Genomic DNA, 23,449 nt, shown 5'->3' with positions numbered 1-23,449 from the left:
TGCTGGTAAAAAATGTTGACATCTTTGGATATGCTTTTAAATGCAGTGCGTCGTGATTTTATTGAGATAAATTTTTTTTTGATGTTTTTATTTACATTTTTTCTCAAAACACTTTAATTGTCATAATAAATAAATTTTCAGCAACTCATCAGGACAGCTAAAATTCGGCAAAACTATAGAGAACGGTGAAAAGAAGATGACAATAACGGATAGTACCTGATAGAGCTGGATCGATCTGGATTTTGCGGAACAAGTTTGTGGAATGCGCCGCGCATCGTTGATGAATTGATAAACTGGTAAAAAACATTATAAAGTCATAAATTAGCGATTTAAATTGCAAACCGCCTTATTACATGTCTGTCCGATATCTTTATAGGATATACATCTGTTAACCTTGCCAGATATGCGATAAGAACGTATAAGAAAGTGAGTATAAAACTCGTCAATTCATTCCACGATATCTGATGCGTGAATACACACTTCGCAAATCATTGAACAACTAGAAAGAGAGATATATATATATATATATATCTAGTATCTACAGTATGGTAGTCGGAATTCAAGGCGTATCTACATATCGCATCATCTGTTTTTGCGCAATTTGCATACGATTTTCGATAAAATACGATTGAATGAATCGCACTGTTAAAAAGGCGCATAATCACGCGCACGCATAATCAGTACATTTCCACGTAACAACGGTAATGCGACGACGCGTGTAATTAGGCGTAACATTTAACGAGCGATCGCGAGGAAAGAAAACGGCTTGCGTGTTACATAATCAAGTCTGCGGTTGTCGGCAGGTCTTCGACGATTTTGTCGAAACTGTCGCTCGGTTGTTTAATTATATAAAGTGAATCAATTTGTATGAATTGAAAGAGTTGATTAAATACGTCCATTTCTGGGACAAGCTTCGCATTCGCATCCTGAACCGTTTGATAATAACCGCGTCTAGTGCGTGATGGGATGAATCAATAATTCACCAATACGATCAATCGCTCTTTCGCGATAGGAATCTTGTTTCTGAATCGTCGGAGACTGTGATGAGATCGATTACTTCAATTCGCCCTTATTTCGCGATCTCCGTTCGCGAGATGATGGCGAAACTAAGCTGATGAATCGTGCAATTACTAATTAAATTCACTAAATTTACTCAATGCTTGAATGCATAAATCATTAAGCTTGTAAAGTAGAAAACTCAACAGGAAAATTTTAATAGAAGTAAAAATTAAGGCTTTAACAATTTAAAATCTATCTAAATCAAACAGAAGAGAACAAAAAAACCATTAGCATGAACAACCGGCTCTTTTGCTATTTTCTATTTTACTTGATAAAAAAATCTTGGAAATATTGTAAAAGAAAAATGAATACTGTAACATATAATCTCAATATATAATACATCCAAGGGCTAACTGTTCATAATTTATAATATATACAACCGTTATTAAATCTAATCTACAGTTCTTTCTTTTACAACAAAAAGCTCGCTCGCCTGAAATTCGCTCGCGCGGGTTAATTTTCGTGTCTTCGCGGCGTTTGAGCGGCGCGACTTAATACCGCGCGCATAAATCATTACTCAAGGATAACGCACGGGAGATGACGATGTGCATCTTATTTCTTTTCGTCACGCGGATCTTTGTTTAGGGAATCGTTGGCGGGACGATAGGCGGGCCTTGAGAACACGCCTGTCGAAAAGGATAATCGTTCGCGTGAGATGTGTTTCTCTTTTTCGGAAGAAGAACCCTCGCGTTCGTCAAGCGCGAGCGCTCGACTCGTCGGGCGCCGTGAAGGTGGGAAGCGCGGAAGGGTGACGGTTTTATGATTTTTCCAACGACGCCTGCTTCTTCCCCGCCTTGCGCAACTGCCTCTCCTCTCTGTCCCGTATAATAAAGTCTGGATTGTTCCAGTATTGGACCTCGCCGCTGGCGTACACGACGAAGATGATATTCGTGATGATGAAGACGACGAAGACGATCCAGAAGACGAGCCGCCACTGAGTGAGCGTCTGCTGCGGCGCCAGTTCGCCGACGATGTACGGCGTGATGATGCCGGTGAAGGCGCCTATGCCGTTCACTATCGCCATCAGGGTGCCGGAGTAATTGGGGCTGAGATCCAGTCCGTTGACCTTCATGCCGGGGTAGAAGGTACCTGCGGAAGTTCGAAGAGAAACGAGCGTCAAGAAAATGTCAAATTACAATTTGCACGAATGGCTGAAAGAGAGAGGGAGAGGGGGAGAGAGAGGAGAGAGAGAGAGAGAGAGAGAGAGAGAGAGAGAGAGAGAGAGAGAGAGAGAGAGAGAGAGAGAGAGAGAGAGAGAGAGAGAGAGAGAGAGAGAGAGAGAGAGAGAGAGAGAGAGAGAGAGAGAGAGAGAGAGAGAGAGAGAGAGAGAGAGAGAGAGAGAGAGAGAGAGAGAGAGAGAGAGAGAGAGAGAGAGAGAGAGAGAGAGAGAGAGAGAGAGAGAGAGAGAGAGAGAGAGAGAGAGAGAGAGAGAGAGAGAGAGAGAGAGAGAGAGAGAGAGAGAGAGAGAGAGAGAGAGAGAGAGAGAGAGAGAGAGAGAGAGAGAGAGAGAGAGAGAGAGAGAGAGAGAGAGAGAGAGAGAGAGAGAGAGAGAGAGAGAGAGAGAGAGAGAGAGAGAGAGAGAGAGAGAGAGAGAGAGAGAGAGAGAGAGAGAGAGAGAGAGAGAGAGAGAGAGAGAGAGAGAGAGAGAGAGAGAGAGAGAGAGAGAGAGAGAGAGAGAGAGAGAGAGAGAGAGAGAGAGAGAGAGAGAGAGAGAGAGAGAGAGAGAGAGAGAGAGAGAGAGAGAGAGAGAGAGAGAGAGAGAGAGAGAGAGAGAGAGAGAGAGAGAGAGAGAGAGAGAGAGAGAGAGAGAGAGAGAGAGAGAGAGAGAGAGAGAGAGATATCGCTTACCCATCATAGCCATGCCGATGGTGAACATGGCCACCACGAGCGTCCGGTCGCACGAGGCGTAGGAGGCGGCGATGATGAAGACGCCCGGGCCGATGGAGGCGATCGTCGTGCCGATTTTCCGCACGTTGGTGCGCGATATTACGCCTCGCGTGATGATCCAATCGGCCAGCCAGGAGGACGCTAAGCTGCAGAACCACATGACGAGGTAAGGCAGCGCCGACACGAGAGCGTTGTCCTTAATGGGGTACTGGAGCACGCTGCTCATGTATTTAGGCAGATCGGTGACCATCGTGAAGAAGCCCCAATCGTGGCCGATTTGGGCGGCGATGAGCGCCCAGAGCGGCACCGAGCGCAGCATGTGTCGCCAGGGTATCGGCGGCGGTTTCGTGTGAGTGTGCTCGTTCATGCGCTCGTGCAGATACTTGACCTCGCGCTCGGAGATGAACGGGTGCTCGTACGGATTGTTGTAGCAAATTAGCACCCACACGACGAACCACAGCACGCCGATGCCGCCGAACACGTAGAAGACCGCGGGCCAGCTGTAGGAGTGCAGGATCAAGCCGGACGCCAGATTGGCGATCACTGTGCCGAGCTGGGCGCCGGCGAACACCATCGAGCCGATCAATGATCTCTCCTCGGGCGGGGTCCATTGCGCCAGCATGGCGTTCAGCGCCGGGAAGGTCGTGCCCTCGCCGAGACCCATGAGGATACGCAGCACTATCAGGCCGACCCAGTCGCCCCATTCAACCACCAGCGGCGTCAGCAGCGTGAATATCGCGGTCGACAGGATGCCGAGGCCAACGGAGTACTTGCCGCCGAACTTCTCCGCCAATATCCCGCCCGGCAGATGTGTGAGGACGTAGCCCCAGTAGAAGGATGAGAGAATGAGGCCCTGGAGCGAGACAAAGATGAGAATACAAAACCGAATATAAATAGCCATAAAGATAAAGCGTCGAAACTATTGTTTACATGTTCTAGAAATATTTTTCTAAGAGAATACGAGGATGGAATAATGTATACGTAAGAAAAAAAAAGGAAAGAGAATATGGAAGAGTGAAACACATACAGGAGGAAAGAGAAATGCGAGAAATTGGTAAAAGGATAAAAGTAGTTGCAAAGATAAAATATTAAAGTAAAGAAAAGTGTGACAAAGTATGACGCTTGAAAAACGGCTTCTACGCATACTTGTGTGCGTTCGTCCCAATCGTAGCGTCCTGTTTCTTTGGAATCTCCAGTGTTATTGGAATCTCCAGTTTTATTCCTGAAGCCACAAGTATCGTCCTCAAAATTGTGCTTTATAGGATGCGCCATCTCCGTGATGGTAATCGATAGACAGATTCTCATAGTGTAGGCGTTCAGGAGCGCAAGAAATCCCATGATAGCGAACACCCATCGTTGTGGCAGCCGACCACCTGTAATCGGTCAAATTTTGTAAGCTCTGCATTATTAATCGCGTCACTCGAGAAGTTTAATCGATCAGTGATTCATTTTATCGCGGTGATGTTGATTACAATAATTTAAAAATAATGAAAAGTGTTGCAAATATTTCTTATTGCGTTTAAAAAAATATTTTAATAAATGAGAGATATAAATAAGATAATTAGGAAACAATGCAATTTATGGTAGAAAATCCTCAGAGAGAAATTGCGAGTTAATTTATTTGCTCAAACGGAAGTTGTTCGCGCGTTTTTTTGCGCGGGGATTCACTTTTTGCTGGCCTTGGATCGCATTTTGTCTCGGCTGTGTAGATTTTATTATCTATGTATTTTTCCTTTAGTGATTCCTTTGTCTATAAATTGTTCGCGCGAGGAAGTTTTTGCATGACTTCACTTTCACTGCGTTCTGCCGGTCATTTTGACTCACGCGCGCTAACGGTTCGCCACTCGCAAAACCAGCTTATATTTAACGGGAAATATAAGATACATTAGATTTTAATAAAAATATACGTTGGAAAAAAATACCTCTTATTCTAATGACAAAAATAATAATTTTCTGTTTCCGATTGTACGAGAGAATGGAAGGCCTGTCCTCGCGACAGATGGATGTCCGTTCAGTCTTGCGCAGCAGCTTCCTTCCCCGTCTTGGTGAATGAACCTTCGGCCGCACGTTTTCTATTCCGCGGCTGTTCGCACTGCGATCACGTACGCGCGTACGTACGTGCCCTGACATATATATTTCGCTGGAAAATGTCCCGTATTCCTGATGAGAGAGAATGTACCTGTACGATTCGATCGCGCGGGAGAAAGAAGAGCGATCGCGTTCGGCCACACATTTGGACGACATTTGGCCTTCTGTTTCTTCGAGGAATTCACGTTCAGGGTTGCAGGTGGCCTCCCCTGCCAGCTACGACAAGACGGATGTCTTCACCTGGCCTTTACCTACATAGCGACGACAACTCGACATCACCCAGTTAGCAATCCCATCGGTAATCCATCCTCGTAATCGCAGTCTCGAACTTTCCTCGCCCGCACCTTCGACAATAAACCGACGGTCTCGAGAGTGCGCATGTATGCAACGGCACACGCGTGAAAATTTTTTCCTGAATCCCGTTAACCGCTATTTGTTTTCGTGAAGAATGCTTGACGCGCGAAATTGCCGAAGTAAAAATGAGACCAAAGGATTAGCCGCTCGTCTCAGCGCATTTTTATTGACGCACATATATGTAAAACAGTCTAAAACATTTGTTGAACACGTTTATGTGCTTCTTTGAAAGATTTATTAATTGATCCGTTCAGCAATTGCAGCGATTATCAGCGATTACTGAGTAATAGAAAATTAATGTTATCAGCGATTTTATTGATTTTCAGATTATTACAGATAAGAAGGTTGCAACATTTATTTTTCAGAAAAGATAGATTTAAGATTTTTTAAATTGAGTTGTAAAATGATTGCAAAGTTTTGTGAAATTCTTCTGTTGAACATTTCAAGTTTATTTAAGCGATTCCTCGAAACGATTTCTTCAAACGTAATCCGCTTATTATTATTAAATAAGCGTGAATTCTGAGTATTCGTGCCTGGTCCCGTTTCGTCATTAATCTCGCGACGAGCTTTGGTCCCACGCTGAATTATCCTTGTGGAGAGCCGCAAACTGGGAAAACCGCGCGAACATCCTCTCGATCTCGCGAGTTTAGAAATGTCGTAACTCTTGCGTGTCTTGTGAAAAGCATGTGGCGTGATCGATAATTATTATGCACATAGTTTTCGAGAAAGAGAGATAAAAGTTTTGGAAACAGGAAAACTTCTTACGAGGAAGTTCGCCTTCACCTAAAAAACAGCGCGGCTAATCGATCCGCGAGTGAAGTCATCTCGCGTTAGAAGTATCGCACGATAATTGTATCGCCAAAAGATAGCGCATTTCTGTTTGTTTCACATTACAAAATGACGTTAAAACATTCGTCGATGTTGAACATTTATGTAATTTCGACTTTTCCACAGCGCGCTTTGGCAACGGCACGCGTGTGGCGCAATTCGTCTATCGGAGATACCGCAATTGGTACGTTCTCACACGCACGTCTCGTAATACTTCCTCTTCTCGTCGGATGTCCCGTTGTTCCTTTTTCAATATTCTTTCCGCGTGCGATCGCGCGAACGTTGACGAGTGAAGGGAAAAGGCGAATGAGAAAGTTCGATAGAAAGGGTTTCGACCGATATCGCTGTCAGTGTGTAAATATTCGAAATTAAATGAACTATTTTTATTCCTCCCACAGTTTTATGACCGATAACAGATCGATTGCGCGGTCCTCATAAGAAGGAAAAAATACAAAAATTGTGAGCGATAAATCGATGACAGCGACAATCGGATTCCAACACAATCTGCTACAGTATGCTGAAGTAATTGTGATGACAACAAAGTTCGTTGAGTGCAGCAGATAAGCGATACTTTTTCGTTGAACATCAATCGATTTCCGGGAATTAGCGCGAATTCTCGTCGTATTTCAAGCGAACGCCATCGGAATGAAGAGGCGGCTAGAATTAATTGTTATCGTCGAATCTGATTTATCTGCGCGATATCAATTACTGGTGCTCTCTCTCTCTCTTGCTCAAATTAATAAAAAATTATTCGCAACAACAATATGATTTACAACAGTATAATCGCAAGGGCTCTAGACAATCTGTGGTGCAACATCATGATTTGCGAAAACGCGCAAATCCGCGGGATTGTCGCATTTATAGAAGTCGCAAAATAGAGTTGTCAGACGCGCGAAATTGTATTTGACGAAAGCTTCAATGGCACGCGATTGTATAAATCAGTCGGAATCACTTTAGTTTCTGCGCTGCAATTTGTACGAATTTCGAAAAGCGATTAGTTTTTATCTCGGCGTCTTCCCCGTCGTAATAATATGACATTATTAATTTATTATTATAGATTAGCTTCGTCGGAAGCGCGTGTGAGATGATAACGCGTCGGCGTTACATAGTCGCGAGAACATTTCATCGACAGGCTATCGAAAACGCGCCGTCAGTTTTCCAGATGCGAATCCATTTCGCACGCCGAATATTTCTAATTGGTACGCGCGCTTATCTTCTGTTTACCTATTAATGAAGCGTCGATATAAAATTTCACGATAAAACGCGCCCCACAAAGATATAACGAACGCGTCGCAACTTAATTGGTCCGATTATTTAATTCACACATGACGTAAAACATCGACAACTGGGTACGAAAAAAAAATAAACGCGTGTCCGGCGTGCGAATTTGATTTACATTCGTGTTGAGTTCGCGATCCAAGTCGAAAATCCAGGCCGATAACTTCTGCGCGTCAGGATCGCAATTAGGAATAATTGCTGCGTAACCATCTTAAAAGTCGGGCAGATAAGTCGAGCAAATAAAAAACACTGTCGAATGTAAAAATAAATGTCGCTGCTCGATTTTGTACGTCGTTATTCTCTAATCTTTTTTTCTTTACACGTAGCGCTTGGACTTTATACGGCGTGCTTCTACGAAAGTAATCGATGATCAGGTTTGGCGGAAAAAAAAAAAAAAAAAAACAAGCCGAATGCTTTTAAGAACAATATCTTTAAGAATAATTGTCTCTTCCATAAATTTGCAAAAATCCCGGAACGCGTTCGAACTTTGCGACGCAGCTCGCGCCGTGTAATTCGCGTGCATGCATTGACGTATGAAGTTTGAGCAAACATATAAGCATAGCAAAAAAGAGTGTGCCTAAATAAAAGGGGAGACTTGCATCAATCGATTGACTGACACCGAGATAAACGTATTCAACATAAAAAATGGGTCTCGCGTTTCCATTTACTTGTCTTCCGAGAAAAAAAAAAAAAACTGCGCCTGATCTTATTTAGAGCCTGGAGAACACTTAGAGCCTCAGTAAACATAGAAGCGCGCGATAAATGCACGAGCTATGCAGAGAAATGCGACTTCACGATTGCTTAAGCAGCGGCAGCGTTAAATTTATCGATCAGATCATTTTTGCTGTCACTATTAATTTACAATCTTGTTGATCTTTCGCATTTTATCGCGCCCTGTGAAGTGGGTATTTATTGTAATCTAATGTGACTAATCGATACGGGAGTCATGCACCCGCGATAGAACGCAAGTAAAACGCAGTATGCGCTCGGAAATTTTGGTCGAGCGGTTCAGATCTCGAGACGAAACGTCGAATAGTTCGGAATTGGCAGCAAATTTGAATGATCACAACAGTGCATAACACGAATTCGCAATTGGCACGAATGAGATAAGTCTGCGTTAGACATTCAGTATGCAAAGTGTTAACAATGTTGGCAGATTGGCTGCAAATTTGATGAGAAGTCGCTACCTTTGGACGACTGCGTTTCGCTGCATTACTAAATATCTAATGTTCACTTATCTTATTTGTACTCGTTGCGAATTCATATTATGCCGTTTGTAGATATCTATTCAATGCCATGCATTTTAAATGCTTTCCTGCGCACATTATATTCCACTTTGTTCAGGAAACACACGTTAAAATAATTCAATTTTTCTATTAAACATTTTAGAAATGCGTCGCGCGAAAATGTCAACGTGAAAGACTATTTTCTGTCTGCGGCGCGTATTATTTTTGCTCAATATTGAAGTTCGAATAATGTTCGAACTTTTAGGACTTAGAAATTAACATTACAGATCGATCATTGCTCGTATTCAAACTCGAAACACAAATGTTTTTGCTTACATATAATGTGTTCGAATTCTTTGTCTGATTTTTGCTCTTTTTTTTCAGGCGATTGACTGTTTTTCCGACTGGAACCTTCGATTCGAAGCGTGAAGGCGGCTTAACGAAGATTGCAAGATAAATCATGGAATGATATCGGCCTTGTTACGATCGGATCACCGGCATTATTAACTAATAAGCTGAAGTTTCACGGTGTGCAATGTAGCGTGATAAGCGCTAAATAACTCGCCATATCACCGCGATTAACACGCTGGTAATCATATATAGACAATAGAATTCTGGTCTTGTTAGGAATACTGATCGTCTACTGTCAGGCGATATCTTATCTCTCAAGAGAGAGAGATACGCGGGATGTTCAGGCTCGAAAATTCGCCCACTCACTGATATAACGCTCCCTAGTTCTTCTGTAATTTCCCAACCGCTTCGATATTGAATTGATGAAGAAAATGATAACAAGTATGTCGCGTTTCGAGTGCGGTGCAGCGAATCGACATGCGCTCGTAACTTAATTTCTGTAATTAATTCCGTGATTCACGACTATTTTCGACGAATGACGGTGATTGTGTCCGCAGATAAATGCAGGCTAGCAAGCGATCGAGCAAACACAACAAGACAGCATAGCTTGCAATGAAATTTACGTGATTAAGAGAGTGCACTCGCGATGTACCGCGGCAGTGAGATCATCGGCATTTACATAGGTGATCGATCGCACAATGTTTCCTTGAAAGAGAAGGAAAACCGAAGAGATTAATTTATCAAAGTTATGATAATTTGTAACGACTTTTTCTCAGATAAAATGAGAAATTTTTGGAAATTGAAATAAAAAAAATTTACAGCCGTTCTCGCGAGAGATGCAAAGAAGTGTATGATTCAAAAATTAATTGCACACTTTTTGAAATTAATCATGCGATTAATTACGCGATGCAGATGTCAAGTTACGTTGAAGTATCCGGCAAACGTCGGGCATCGATAAGAGAGTATATGTTCCGAATTAAGATATAATTAAGATAGATGTAATAATCTTTAATTCTTGATTAATCCTCTGCAAAGTATATCTTATTGAAAATGTAAACCGTGTTCAATTCAGCGCACGTGCAAAATTTCTCAACAGCCACAGTTGTCAATAGCTTGGATTTTAGGACACAGCGGCCTTCTTAAGCGAACGCTTCATGCGTGAAATCTATTTTCCGCACAAATGTGTAACTACTTATGACTATTCTTCTTTAATATATGCGAGAGATGTGGATATTTCGCGATCGTGCTTCGGTTACGGAAAGATTCGCGACGGACGCGCGGCGAGGACGAATCGCGAATGTGCGATAAAATGAACGTTTGCCTATCGGGCTTTATCGAGCTCACTATGCAGAAATGTGAAAGAAAAAGTGACCTTAACCGAGAGAGACATGACACAAGCTCGAATTGCCGGAAGCCGAGGGTCACGCGAGCATCCAAGGTTCGCGAGAGAGAGAGAGAGAAAGAGAGCGGAAGAGATAATAATTTAGATTCGATCTGCAGATTTTCTAATTCAGCGAATTTGCGCGTCCGAGCGAAAGGCGGACCGATCGATTCCGTCACGGTCTCGTTTCAGTTTAAAGAAAGAGATGAGCTATTGACGATCTACGCACGACTATTGCGTGAATGTCAGGAAGTGTCATGCAAATGAACGAGTTGCAATTAATGTCAAGGCATCCTGCCGCCGTCGCGGTCAGGCGAAAGTTAATCGCTTCATGACGGCTACTTTAACAAATTAAGATTTCTAATAATTGAATGATTCTCACGATGGGATAGCGATTTTGCTATCTAAGCGGCGGCGGCTGCATCTTTGACAAGTAAAAGCGTTCGATGGGGTTTGAAACGAGCTGATTAAAATTATTGCACTTTCCATTCACAAAGCATGAACTTTTAAGAAAGTGTTAAGATATTGGAGATCACAAAAGTATATCAATTTCGTCTACATTTGCATCAATGATATAATTTCGTACAAATCACAGAGCACAAAAACTGTAAGAACACTTTTCCTCAGCAAAACATTGTGAAGATCGCAGAGAACGCTCGCTATCGTAATGCTCGCATTTTTTGAGACTATAAATAATATATTTCTATTAAAAAGCGATTGACACTTGTTGGATATACGATAAGAAGTTTATTGCTTATCTATGCGAAATGATTTTCTTTTATCATGTTACACTTCGTCTTTTTGCCGTGTTATACTTGTCTTCTGTGACTCTGTTGTACTTGAGTCACTTATAAGAATTATATTAAGTATGTTTTTCTGTTTTTTTTTTTTTTTTTTTTTTAGCTGCGAGGGAAATACCTTTTCTGTGATGATAATGATCTTCCCGATAAAGCGTGTATTTTCCATACAAATGCGCGCTGCATAATAATGCGAAATCTAATCGATTGTAATCGTATTACAGCCGTGTCACCCACTTGAGAGATTACAGAACGATCGGCGATGTCCAGTCGATTTTTTTGCGTTCTAGATATCGGCATTGTGCGATTTTATGCCGCGGAAACGCATAAGTATGCTTTTTTTTATGACAAATCCGGTTCGATGGTATGCGACAGCCAGTATTACGAAGACAAATGTGCGCGCGGATGTCGTAACAAAGATTTGATCACGATCGATGAAATCAATTAATCGGTAAATCGCTCGGAACCCGCGGCGATGAATTAAAAATCGATCAGACGTGTGTGTTTATTCGCGGATGAACGCGGATAAGGGACACGCGAGCGATTTATTTTTTTTTTTAACTAGCAATAAATACGCGTGAGATACATCGTACTTACAGCATGCTTTCCACGTAGAGAGCATCCTTGAAGACTTATTAGAACCGTGTCGCTGACGATAATTTTTTTTTTTCGGGTATTTCGCTAAAACACAAGAGTGTCCGCGCACTTCTCCCTTCTCGGTCGAGGCTACTCTGCCGCCCTCCGGCGATTTCCGGACACAGAAATCACTGCCAGGATTTGAAGCGACGAGCCTCGTTCTCGACGAATCACACACACGTGTCGCGAGCGACTGAATCCGGCACCCTCGATAAGTACGCCTTATATCTGCTCGTCGCGCATTATTCAGGGTGGGGAATGAGAGAGGAACGCAGGTAAGAGTGGTAAGCGGCGATAAGCTCGGACGCGGAATCGGCGCTCGTGTTTTTTTTTTTAGAAAAAATACTGGAGCGATCGGCGGTTCTTCGGTTTTTCTGATAACCCCGGAATTTCGCGTCGACATGCGATGATGACGGTGACGAAAGGCTGGCTGGGAAGACGAAATTCTTTGATTTTTCGCGAAAGGGAACGAGGAAACGTTTTGCGGCTCGTTCGAAACGAGTGCGTTTCGCGTGACGTATTTCTCCCACCGATTTTCGCGCAACCGGAAAGTTCCCATGCTCGCAATTATCAAATAATGGGAATGACGGAGCGTCTACAAAGCGTATCTGTTTCAGATTTATGCACGGCTGATCTCAAAGCTGAAGAAATTTCTCGGAAGAACTCATCCTTTTCCTTGAACGCGAGGAAAGTTCCGCGAGGAAATTATCAAAAGTGGATGACGAAGTGTTTTGAGATACAACACGTATTTTGTGGCCGGTGAAGTTAGAGCTGAGAAAACCGATCGAAGGAAACTAAAAGATTCGTCTCGTTTCTAGGGGAATGCAAAAGTCTCGAAGAGTGCAAAATGGCAATCAGAAGCAGAAACAATCAAGTGTTTGAAGATACAACACGTGTCGGTTAATGCGGCGGTTATTAAAATTTAAGAAATTGCTCGAAGGGTATTGAAAAATCCATCCATATTTCTCAAAGAAGCTTTCTGGTCGATTTTTCGATCGATTTTGCAGAGCATTTGCGAGTGTAATACATGTGTTATCGACTTCTACTTGTCGTGTGCTTGAAACGAGACATTCAACTCAAGTGGGACGCTTCACCTTCGGGATGGAAGTTTATTCGTCCTTTGCAATTATCAATCTATCGAATTTTTTTCACGTACGCTTCCATGGCGGACGCCGATATCTCCGCGCTTAGATCTTCGCGTGCACGCGTAAAGATTTATATGATTTTATATGCCTGTCAGGCGTCCGATATCATTCGCGATATCGATGTTAATTATCTCGTTTCAAGCATGCTGCAAGGTTATTAGATGCGACCGTGATTTTGTATCTTATGCGAAAAAAACAATTTTGCAGTCGCAGATTTGACATATTCCTTTGCAATAATCCACGTATTTTTCAAAAAATTAACTCTAGTTAACAGACTACACTTTTGTAATCTCTATAACATTTTCCAGATGATAAAAGTTTTATATTCTAATAATATTAAAGACAAAGTACAATATCGGCCTATTTATCAAAATTAATTGGTGATAAAAATTAATAGATATTGCAGAGAATCACTGAATAAAAGATATGAAGATATTTGGTCGTTAAAAATTTTATTATCAATATATTCGTAAGCGCACTCTAATTTATCTACTATAGCGCATAATGTAAATAGAAACGCATCTGTGATCAAGATTAACCATGATAATAATAATAGCTCAAGATATTAATCATATTTATATTAATATAGTTATTGATTATGATTAATTATGATTAAACGTAAAACAAACGTGACTTTTGATTTTTAAAAGATTAAACATTGAATGATAATTAAACTTGCTCGTGCGGAAAAAAAAATCTCTTCATGATAGGCATCAACGTATAGAATATCATTTAATGCGTTTTGCATGAAAAAATATAGATTTGGATTAAGAAGCATGCAAATTCTTTCAAGTTATCGACGATGTAAAAATATTATTTATTAAAAAAGAGATATTACTTCGTGATACGTTATTTTAAGTGAATTTGATTTCAGCAGAGATTTAATTTAATGAACTAACTCAAGATCATCAAGATCGCAAGATAAAATCCAAGATAAAATCAAAAATATTACATTTATAAATATTTAATCTTTATTTATCATATCAAAAATGCGAAAAGAGTGAATTTATTATTACTTTTCGTTTAGTTTCTTTCAAGACACGAAAACGGAATATATATTCTTGCAGAGGGTTGACGAGGATGCACAGGATGCGTGAATGCAATCAATTCATCGCCACGGTAACGCCGTTTACGCTGTTTCCATAACTACAACTTACGTCGCGTCGTAATATACACTTTACCTCGCCGTCAAGTTGCTGAACAGAATCTGTCAACAATGGAGCCCCGGGATCTCGATGCGATTGGAATAATTGCGTTCAATGGTTTGTGCGAAGTGCAATGTTTTCAATGTGTTATCTCATACATCGTTCAGATAACAAAATGAAACTTGGAGATCCTGCACGATTTGGAAACTCGAAATATCACAGATATTATCTGATTAAAAATTGTTTGATCGAGCAAGATCGATTGAAGCGATTTTCGGCAATGTTCCTAACAATCTGAGTGTACAAAATAGTTTTTATAAATCTCGCAATTATTTACTGTATCATCATTTTACTGCATTTCGTCTAAACTCGATTATCCGCTCACTTCAAGGTATAATAAAGAACGCTCTGCGATTGCATCCGGATGGAAAGCATCTGCTGTATCCGATGGGCCGTAAGGTGGTCATAAGAAACATCGAAACCAGCGAGCAACGATTCCTCAATGGCCACACGAACAACGTCTCGGCATTGTGCGTCTCTCCGTGCGGCGAATACGTCGCTTCTGGTCAAAATAATCATCTGGGTTTCAAGGTGCGCACGCTCTTATCATTATCGTTATTGTGTAAGCGACACTCAATTGCATTATATTCAATTTCGTTGATCGCTATGCATGCTGCGCATTGTCGCAGGCGATGGTGATTGTGTGGGATTACAAGGAGAGCGCGATGAGAGGCAGCTACGAGACGCACAAAGTCAGCGTCGCGGATCTCTGCTTCACATGCAACAGCGACTTCCTCGTCAGCCTCGGCGGCAGGGACGACGGTAACGTGATCGTCTGGGATGTGCGGAACAATTCTCCGATTTGCGGTAATCTCCCTGCGGCGTTTCATTTCTTCTCACAGCACAGATTATCTGCGCGAAAATCCGAGTCGAAAATGTATATTCGAGAAACGAAAAAAAAAAAAATATTCAACGATTTTTCGCAAATTTATGCGAGAATTGCACGCGTTCAATGTGGAATAATTCTTCAGGATCGTACGCCAGCAACGATACGAGCGGCAACGCGTACGAGATCGCGAGGATGCACGTTCACGGCGAGCGTTTCATCACCGCGGGCGACCGAACGCTGAAGATCTGGCGCGTCGACGCGAGCAAGCGGAAGGTGCACGGTGTCGACGTGGAAGTCGGCAAACTGAAGCGTTTCATCAACTGCATCGTCGTGGACGAAAGGGACGAGATCGTCTACTGCGGCACTTCTTCCGGCGATGTCATTAAAGCAAGGTCGCATAGAAGTGTTTGAAAAAAAAAATATATATATTTCATAATATGCGCTTATCTGCCTGCTCTATTACTAATGCTTTTTTCATAATTGATTTATTATCTCCCTTTATCTTCTAGGCGTTATCTTTCGCTGTTTACATTTTCCTTGTTGTTCAGTTACACTTTTTTCTCCTAGATTGAATCTGCCGGATGAATTACAACGCGGCGAATCGACACGTCCGCCGGTGATGATCGGCTGCTACTCGAAAATGACGCGCGATCTGAGAAAAATGAAGGCGGGCGAAGGCGATCTGTATGCAGGCGGGGTGAAGTGCCTGCTGCTTCTAAAGGACGGGAAACTAATGCTCGGTGCTGGCGACGGTGCCGTCGAATTGATCGAGATAATAAACAAAACGACCAGTCGGACGCAAAAGCTATCGAAGCTCCCAAATACGCCACAAATATTTACTGTAAATAATTTTTATCTTTTTGTAGTGTAACAATAAGATAAAAAAGAAGAAATAGAAAAGGCTTGATAATCGACAAAAGCAAAAAAAAAAATAAAACTGTTTTATAAAATGTAAAACTAAGTAGATATAAAAAGGATGGCAAAAAGTAGTGATTTTATATATAAATAATTCTGAGAAAATGGTTGTAATTTTTTAACAGCATCGAGCGGAAAACGTGTGTAGCACCGTGACGTCCATAGTTCTGTATCTGAACGACTTTGTGCTGGTGGGAACAACGTGGTGCGAGATCTATCAGATTCAACTGTCGAATTTTCACATGCGTCTGCTCATCACCTCGCACACGAGCTGCATATACAGCATCGCGTTTCCGCGGTAAGAATCTTGGACGTGTGCTGGCTGAGATAGATATATTTAGTTACCAAAATCTTTTGTTGCAGTGATGATTCTGAGATATTTGCAACGGGCGGCAAAAACGACGTCAGACTGTGGCAACTGAAGACGCACAAGGAAGCGCTTCGCATCACCGTGCCAAATTTCGTTTGCTCCAGCTTGCATTTCGCGCGTGGCAATCAAATGCTGTTTTCTGGTACTTTCATCGACACGTCTGCATTTATAATCCAGAGATTAGCTGCAATTTTAACGCATATACGATTTTATTCGCCAAAAAGATCTTCATAACGCACGCGTTTCAGAGCAGTTTGCACGGTTTGCGATTTGCGCGCACAAAATGTCGCCGTGTCCAAACATTGGTAAAGTTTTTATTTTTTATTGCAGCTTGGAACGACGGCACGATAAGGGCATTCGCGCCGCACAACGGACAACTTTATTTCGCCATTCACAACGCCCATACGAAAGCTGTGTCGACGGTCGCGGTTGCGAGCGACGCCGCGACGCTCATTAGCGGCGGCTGCGACGGCCAGGTGATTTATCACGCTTTCTACAGGAAGCCATTTAACGCCGATCAGTGTCGCAAGCTTTGATAATTTATATCGAATATATTTTCTACACGATTACTTTTTCGAAATTAAATTGTTTAAGAAAATATCTGCATTAAACGCTAATTGTATCGATAAATTAAATCAATCATCCGTTTTAAAATAAGACTTTTGACACTTTACGAGAATATTGTTCACTTCTATATGTTTAATACATGCATTCGATTTTCAGGTACGTGTATGGGAAATAAAAGACGACGTACAACGATTGATTAGTGTACTGAAGGAACATCGGGGTCCAATAACATCTTTGCACATATCGCACAACAATGAGGACTTGATCAGTTCGAGTACAGATGGTACATGCGTCGTTTGGGACATAATGTAAGTGTCTTCTATAAATTATTAGATTAATGAAAGCGTCTTATCGTATTTGCTAGATAAAATTTTAAATGCTTTACGCAGTTGCAAATTTAATTTGCATTCATCAGAATATATTACCTCTCATAAGCTGGCAGGACCAAATCAGCAGAATCGAATGCGACTTATCGGAAAATTTAGTACTCATTTTGTACTACTTTGTACCACAAAAAATAATTTTGTACCCCGTGCCATTTAAGAAAAAATCGTGGCGCTGCCAACTTCATATTAAGCTAGCAAAACAAAAAAAAAATATATATATATATATATATATATATAAAAAATACAACGTATACAGTTAGCGCTGAATTTGTACTAATTTGTACCACCCAAAAAAAGTCAAAATATTTCCATTAACCCCTTAAAACAACCCTTATTTCGTCTATCCTAGAAAATAGGACATTTCTCTTCCGATCTTTTAAGAATTTAACCAGCACAATTGAACTAAATTTATCTTATTACTTACCACTTGTCATGTACTATTTTGTACCACCAGAAAGAATTTTGTACCCCGTGTTATTTGAAAAAAATCTTTTTTTGGATGGTACAAATTAGTACAAATTCAGTACTAATAGAATCTATCGTTATTTGTTATTTTTTAATAATTTTTATTCGGTTAGTTCCACATCATGTTGGCAGGACCTCGATTTTTTTCAAATAACACGGGGTACAAAATTCTTTCTGGTGGTACAAAATAGTACATGACAAGTGGTAAGTAATAAGATAAATTTAGTTCAATTTTGCTCGTTAAATTCTTAAAAGATCGGAAGAGAAATGTCCTATTTTCTAGGATAGACGAAATAAGGGTTGTTTTAAGGGGTTAATGGAAATATTTTGACTTTTTTTGGGTGGTACAAATTAGTACAAATTCAGTACTAATAGAATCTATCGTTATTTGTTATTTTTTAATAATTTTTATTCGGATAGTTCCACATCATGTTGGCAGAACCACGATTTTTTTCAAATAACACGGGGTACAAAATTCTTTCTGGTGGTACAAAATAGTACATGACAAGTGGTAAGTAATAAGATAAATTTAGTTCAATTATGCTGGTTAAATTCTTAAAAGATCGGAAGAGAAATGTTCTATTTTCTGGGATAGACGAAATAAGGGTTGTTTTAAGGGGTTAATGGAAATATTTTGAGTTTTTTTGGGTGGTACAAATTAGTACAAATTCAGTACTAATAGAATCTATCGTTATTTGTTATTTTTTAATAATTTTTATTCGGTTAGTTCCACATCATGTTGGCAGGACCACGATTTTTTTCAAATAACACGGGGTACAAAATTCTTTCTGGTGGTACAAAATAGTACATGACAAGTGGTAAGTAATAAGATAAATTTAGTTCAATTGTGCTGGTTAAATTCTTAAAAGATCGGAAAAGAAATGTCCTATTTTCTAGGATAGACGAAATAAGGGTTGTTTTAAGGGGTTAATGGAAATATTTTGACTTTTTTTGGGTGGTACAAATTAGTACAAATTCAGCGCTAACTGTATACGTTGTATTTTTTATTTATATATATATATTTTTTTTTTTGGTTTTGCTAGCTTAATATGAAGTTGGCAGCGCCACGATTTTTTCTTAAATGGCACGGGGTACAAAATTATTTTTTGTGGTACAAAATAGTACAAAATGAGTACTAAATTTTTCGATAAGTCGCATTCGATTCTGCTGATTTGGTCCTGCCAGCTTATGAGAGGTGAATATATTATGGGCTTCAGATTTTTTTTCTTATTTCAGTAAAAATGTTTTCAATTTTTATTTTCTTTAAAATCTCAAGTTAGTAATTTTATTTAAAGGAAAAATAGACAATTTTTTATATTTATTTAATACAAAATTGTGAAATACAAGCTTAATAATCAAATGGAATTAAACAGGGATTTAAAGAATGATCTTTTCGCAACAGACGCTGCGTAAGGAAACATGTGCTCATGGGAAACACAATGTTCATGATGGCGCAGTTCACCCCCGACGGAATTCAGATCCTGACATGCGGCACGGATCGGAAGATTGCGTACTGGGAGACCCTGGACTGCTCGCTGGTGCGGGAAGTCGAGGGTTCCAGCGTCGGCACGTTGAACTGCATAGACATCAGTTCCGACGGCCGCTGCTTCGTCACGGGATCCAGCGACAGCACCGTTAAGATCTGGGAGTACGACAGCGCGGACAGCACGCACGTCGGTGTCTCCCATGCCGCGATAATCAGCGCGTGCAAATTCAGTCCGGATGGCAAGCACGTAGTGACGGCCAGCGCCGACGGAGAGATCATCATTTGGAAATATTCGTCCGAGAGCTCGGAGGATTCTAAATCCACGGTTCAGACAGGAAGAACAGCCAGCTCCACGCGTCGCTCGCGCAACGGCGATTCGGACAAGCTATCATTGCGGAAGGCAGAAGGCGACGGAGACGCTGCAGCGGATGAGACTACGCGATCTATCAAGAAATCTGCCTCTTCGTGTACGAGTAAGAGTATTATATTCTAAAATATTTGACAATAATTTACATATTTAATAATTATATTTTTCAGGTGATCAAAAGCGGCTGTCAGCTGCCTCCGATCGGAGTAAAGGATCCAAGAAAGAAGTGCAGGAGGAAAGAATGTCTGTTTGTCGATCGGTAAGATCGGCGAACTCCAAGTCGAATGCAGTCGCGCTCAACTCATGTCGATGCAACGATTCGAAGAGCGATAGTTCATCTAGCAAAGCGCGAGAAATGGATAAATCGAAAGAGGCTTCAGATCTGTATAGCAGAAGGTCCATCACATCGAATACATAATTCACGTGGCGGTGCAAAGCAACAGACTGATTAATTTATCAAACATTTTGATATTATTATTGTAAGAATATGCAAAATAAAATTATGACACTTGTACCTTTCTAACATGAACGGAACATCGAATCTCAACAAGGATTCTTCCTGAAAATATATCTGACAAGATAAAAACTAGGTTCTGCATAATTACATTGCTATAACTTAAAATTATATCACATTGTGTTGTGTTTACATATCCTGCAAAAAAATTAACTTTGACAAGTTCAACTCTGACAATTTCAGCCCCATGCTTGGCTCTTACAATAATGTATGACTAATTTTCCATCCGCGCCATAGCAGTCATACAAATTCTTCACTGTCTGATCAGGAGCGGGTGCAAACGTCTGATTGACGTAAAGAAACTGGAAGACAAATGCATTGTCATTATTATCGTGGCTTTAACGCACTCTTAGAGGAGAAAAGAACTCGACGTACCAGTCTCTCATTGGGATCCAGTTTGAGGTACTTCTTGATGAATTCTGAGATCTTTCCAATGGGATTATCTTGGGAGACTGACCATTTCTTTTGCTTCATGATTGGAGCATTAGCAGTAGCCTTCAGTAATATATCAACTGCAAAATTTAAGCATATCACATGCTGCTTAAAGGAATATCTTATCACACGTATTTGTAAAACTGAATACTTTTTGTCTTGTCCTTTGGTGCTGTTTGAAGCTCATTTTTCACGGTGTTTCCCTCAGGAATAGTTTCCAAACTGGTTGGTGCTTCCTCAGTCGTTGAATTATCCGGCGTTTCTTCAGTCTTCGTTTCAGTGGTTGTTGTGTAGTTAACCTCTTCTTTAGCAGCCATCTTACATTTATTTATGTATATTCGATATATCAAATGTTAAAGAATTATTTCACAAGTCGGGTTCTGCATATTTAAAGTAAAATCACCAATACTCGAAAAATCAGTAAGAAACTAAAGAAGCACTGTTTTCTATAACGCGCACAACACTATCAGCTGATTGATTCAGTTCGTATCTAACCAATGTGATCTACTGTTGGTTTGAATATGGTTTGAACGTATCCCATCTAGATATTCATACATCATGACTTGGAGTTGACAATTCTACAACTGTAAAATATACACTAACTGACTGATAAGCAATGCGAGGAATGTCACAAAATAATGAAGTGATTTATTATTAATTCGCTAATTAGGTAAATTATTTTACTTGTTGTTTGATTGTATTATTCATAAAGTATGTAGAATAAAAGTGTAAACACAATAATTAAATAATTGTTATATTTATATTAGGTCTTTCCGACAATTGTTATATTTATATCGGGTCTTTTCGACAAAGTTGAATAAATACTTATTCAGAATATTTTGTTCAATTAGGAATATTATATGTTGTCATTATGGTGGAAGCAGCTGGATGTGGTGAACTGCAACAGTTGGTTCAAGAGGAAGAAAGTGAAGAACCGCTTAGCCATGGTGGAGAAGCTACGCCTCCGTCGACACCAGCCAGATCTCAACGTCCGAGTAAAACTGAAGCACACAATTCTAACGTATCGGTAGAGTGTCTTATATTAATAGCACACAATTGTCTAGTTACATTCTGTATTAATAGCAAAACAGCAATAACATAATGAATTTGTTAAGTAATATCTTTGCAGCAACAAGTATTATGGGAAAGCAACACACAAATATCACCGATTATTAGTAAAGGCAGCTCTGGTCAAGGAACAAGTCAAGGTTCCATGGTTTCCGGCCGGGCAGCCAATACTTCAAGTTACACAGGCAACCAGTCTCGATTGACGTATCTCAATGAGAAGGAAAAACAAAGGCCGAGTCGACCAGATCCACCAAGAATTGTGAGGCAGCACAAAGGTAACTCGTGCTCCAATTCTAGAAGATATATTTTGCCGATGTATATCTGTTTTGTCTTATCAGTTTCTTTTCTTCTGTTTTGTCTGTTTTGTTTTTTTAATTAATTTATATTTATGTGTCTTATACATTAGTTATGTATAATGTATGATTTTGTTGAACTTATGAATATTTTTATATTTACAATGTTTAAGTTTTTTGAGTTTTATGTTAAGTTAGATCTTTTCGTTTTGTTTCGGCGTTGTTACATAAAGCTATGGTGCCATGCAAACACCATTGCTTTCTGTCAGAGGTCCCCGATGTTCGCCACATGGAGCAGGCCTTGCTGCAATTATTGGAAGACTTTCACAGCGGCAATTTGCGAGCATTTGGTTAGTATATCTAGTTGTGCGCAAACGATAAGATCTTCAACGACCGTTAACTGTAGGAAAAGACTGCAGTATGGAGCAGATGACAGAGATACGCGAACAGCAAGAGCGTTTAGCAAGATTACATTTTGAACTCGGCCAACGACAGGAAGTAGGCGGTGAGCAGTCAGGTCTTCGACAGTCGAGCGCAAATATGCGGCATTTGCTTCATCGTCTTCAACAGCTAAGTGTTTGTATAGAAAAATTACATAGCAAATAATGATTAGCTGATTCGAAGATAGTATATTGTTACAAATTCTTTATATATATATATGGTATGTGGGAGAATATATGATTATATTGTTTCGTACACAATTTTTATAAAAAATATATACAGTAAATATAATATATATATATAGATATATAGATATGTACATGTATTAAGTATTTTATATTGATTCAGAAATAATCTTAGGTACGATTATTGCACGAATGTATGTGTTACAGAGGGAAGTAACACAATATAAATAGTTGCACAATACGATATTAATAATAATTGTATATTATTCTAAACGTAATATTCTCTTTTAGGCGATATTCTTATCAATTATATATCACGTATATCAATTCCATTCCATCAGATCGCAATATTTTTAATGCAATGAAACGATTGCTATTTTCACAACTATGTAGATTGTGCTCTGCAACCAATATTTTTTTACATCTATTTTAAAATGTGCTTTTATTCATTAAGTATGCAAGCTGGATATTTCCAGCTTAATTCCATCAAGAATCATGTCAAATTACACAGAACTTGCAGAATCCATCAAATGTAATAAATATATTATTCCAAAAGCCTAAGCTTCTGCTTCCTATGTTTTTAAATATTTTAACAGATTACTAGCAGGTTTGCTCACAACAAGTTTCGCAAGCTTCAACCGCAATAGACGTTCGTAGCTCATGATACTTTACAACGATTGAGCTATGCGAAACGGTCTGCATTTAATGCACGGACGGCAAATTACGCAGCAAATGAGATTGGGATAAAACTTGCTTGAAGAAATCACAAAAAAATATATTATCCTACCATATTATAAATTTTCTATAACTTATAATAATAGATCGATATTATTTACAGTTAATTAATCAATAAGTAATATCTCATTTGCCAGCGAGATTTTAAGGAACTGCTAAGA

General features: G+C 40.0%; 4 protein-coding genes across 7 annotated transcripts; 2 read left to right on the top strand and 2 right to left on the bottom strand.

The window, feature by feature from the left end:
- Positions 1 to 29: 29 nt before the first annotated feature.
- LOC105671291 (putative inorganic phosphate cotransporter) lies at positions 30 to 12,080 on the bottom strand. 2 transcript variants are annotated; one of them, XM_067356822.1, is made up of 4 exons: positions 11,847 to 12,080; positions 4,093 to 4,319; positions 2,908 to 3,799; positions 30 to 2,148 (listed from the first exon to the last, which is right to left on the bottom strand). In XM_067356822.1, exons 1-4 carry the CDS (start codon positions 11,869 to 11,871, stop codon positions 1,817 to 1,819), a joined length of 1,476 nt encoding a protein of 491 aa, XP_067212923.1. In that variant the 5' UTR covers positions 11,872 to 12,080; the 3' UTR covers positions 30 to 1,816. The 2 variants fall into 2 exon arrangements, with proteins under 2 accessions (XP_067212923.1, XP_067212924.1); XM_067356823.1 differs by lacking the exon at positions 11,847 to 12,080 and adding an exon at positions 4,869 to 4,980.
- On the top strand, positions 5,200 to 20,143 carry LOC105671284 (cilia- and flagella-associated protein 52). Of its 2 annotated transcripts, XM_012365283.2 has the most exons (14): positions 5,200 to 5,332; positions 9,105 to 9,309; positions 12,503 to 12,905; positions 14,098 to 14,292; positions 14,567 to 14,766; positions 14,865 to 15,042; positions 15,207 to 15,456; positions 15,632 to 15,905; positions 16,105 to 16,277; positions 16,343 to 16,491; positions 16,680 to 16,825; positions 17,073 to 17,224; positions 19,170 to 19,726; positions 19,791 to 20,143. In XM_012365283.2, the coding sequence occupies exons 4-14, from the start codon at positions 14,247 to 14,249 to the stop codon at positions 20,036 to 20,038; spliced, it is 2,373 nt and encodes a 790-aa protein (XP_012220706.1). In that variant the 5' UTR covers positions 5,200 to 5,332; positions 9,105 to 9,309; positions 12,503 to 12,905; positions 14,098 to 14,246; the 3' UTR covers positions 20,039 to 20,143. The 2 variants fall into 2 exon arrangements, with proteins under 2 accessions (XP_012220706.1, XP_067212900.1); XM_067356799.1 differs by lacking the exons at positions 5,200 to 5,332; positions 9,105 to 9,309 and having other exon boundaries at positions 12,138 to 12,826.
- Atg12 (Autophagy-related 12) lies at positions 20,069 to 21,057 on the bottom strand. Its single transcript, XM_012365295.2, has 3 exons — positions 20,718 to 21,057; positions 20,510 to 20,646; positions 20,069 to 20,436 (listed from the first exon to the last, which is right to left on the bottom strand). The coding sequence occupies exons 1-3, from the start codon at positions 20,881 to 20,883 to the stop codon at positions 20,314 to 20,316; spliced, it is 426 nt and encodes a 141-aa protein (XP_012220718.1). The 5' UTR covers positions 20,884 to 21,057; the 3' UTR covers positions 20,069 to 20,313.
- Positions 21,058 to 21,077: 20 nt separating this feature from the next.
- On the top strand, positions 21,078 to 23,114 carry LOC105671287 (uncharacterized). 2 transcript variants are annotated; one of them, XM_012365291.2, is made up of 5 exons: positions 21,078 to 21,236; positions 21,418 to 21,593; positions 21,696 to 21,909; positions 22,197 to 22,277; positions 22,334 to 23,114. In XM_012365291.2, exons 2-5 carry the CDS (start codon positions 21,438 to 21,440, stop codon positions 22,531 to 22,533), a joined length of 651 nt encoding a protein of 216 aa, XP_012220714.1. In that variant the 5' UTR covers positions 21,078 to 21,236; positions 21,418 to 21,437; the 3' UTR covers positions 22,534 to 23,114. The 2 variants fall into 2 exon arrangements, with proteins under 2 accessions (XP_012220714.1, XP_012220713.1); XM_012365290.2 differs by having other exon boundaries at positions 21,079 to 21,236; positions 22,161 to 22,277.
- The last annotated feature ends 335 nt before the right edge of the window (positions 23,115 to 23,449 follow it).

This window comes from Linepithema humile, chromosome 6 (assembly GCF_040581485.1).
Source record: "Linepithema humile isolate Giens D197 chromosome 6, Lhum_UNIL_v1.0, whole genome shotgun sequence".
NCBI lineage: Eukaryota > Metazoa > Arthropoda > Insecta > Hymenoptera > Formicidae > Linepithema > Linepithema humile.
Note: the sequence above shows the minus strand (reverse complement) of the source record. Positions and strands in the feature narration are given on the sequence as shown.

Excerpts from the sequence above, each read along its gene's own strand:
- LOC105671287 (XM_012365290.2), top strand. The coding sequence starts at position 21,438 with ATGGTGGAAGCAGCTGGATGTGGTGAACTGCAACAGTTGGTTCAAGAG. Across the intron at positions 21,910-22,160 it reads AATTGTGAGGCAGCACAAAG|CTATGGTGCCATGCAAACAC; the intron begins GTAACTCGTGCT and ends TGTTACATAAAG. Across the intron at positions 22,278-22,333 it reads CGGCAATTTGCGAGCATTTG|GAAAAGACTGCAGTATGGAG; the intron begins GTTAGTATATCT and ends CGTTAACTGTAG.
- LOC105671284 (XM_012365283.2), top strand. The coding sequence starts at position 14,247 with ATGGAGCCCCGGGATCTCGATGCGATTGGAATAATTGCGTTCAATG. Across the intron at positions 15,043-15,206 it reads GAACAATTCTCCGATTTGCG|GATCGTACGCCAGCAACGAT; the intron begins GTAATCTCCCTG and ends ATAATTCTTCAG. Across the intron at positions 15,906-16,104 it reads ATACGCCACAAATATTTACT|CATCGAGCGGAAAACGTGTG; the intron begins GTAAATAATTTT and ends ATTTTTTAACAG.
- LOC105671291 (XM_067356822.1), bottom strand. The coding sequence starts at position 11,871 with ATGCTCTCTACGTGGAAAGCATGCT. Across the intron at positions 4,320-11,846 it reads CTCTACGTGGAAAGCATGCT|GTGGTCGGCTGCCACAACGA; the intron begins GTAAGTACGATG and ends GACCGATTACAG. Across the intron at positions 3,800-4,092 it reads ATTGGGACGAACGCACACAA|GGCCTCATTCTCTCATCCTT; the intron begins GTATGCGTAGAA and ends GTCTCGCTCCAG.
- Atg12 (XM_012365295.2), bottom strand. The coding sequence starts at position 20,883 with ATGGCTGCTAAAGAAGAGGTTAACTACACAACAACCACTGAAACGAAG. Across the intron at positions 20,647-20,717 it reads ACCAAAGGACAAGACAAAAA|TTGATATATTACTGAAGGCT; the intron begins GTATTCAGTTTT and ends TAAATTTTGCAG. Across the intron at positions 20,437-20,509 it reads TGGATCCCAATGAGAGACTG|TTTCTTTACGTCAATCAGAC; the intron begins GTACGTCGAGTT and ends TTTGTCTTCCAG.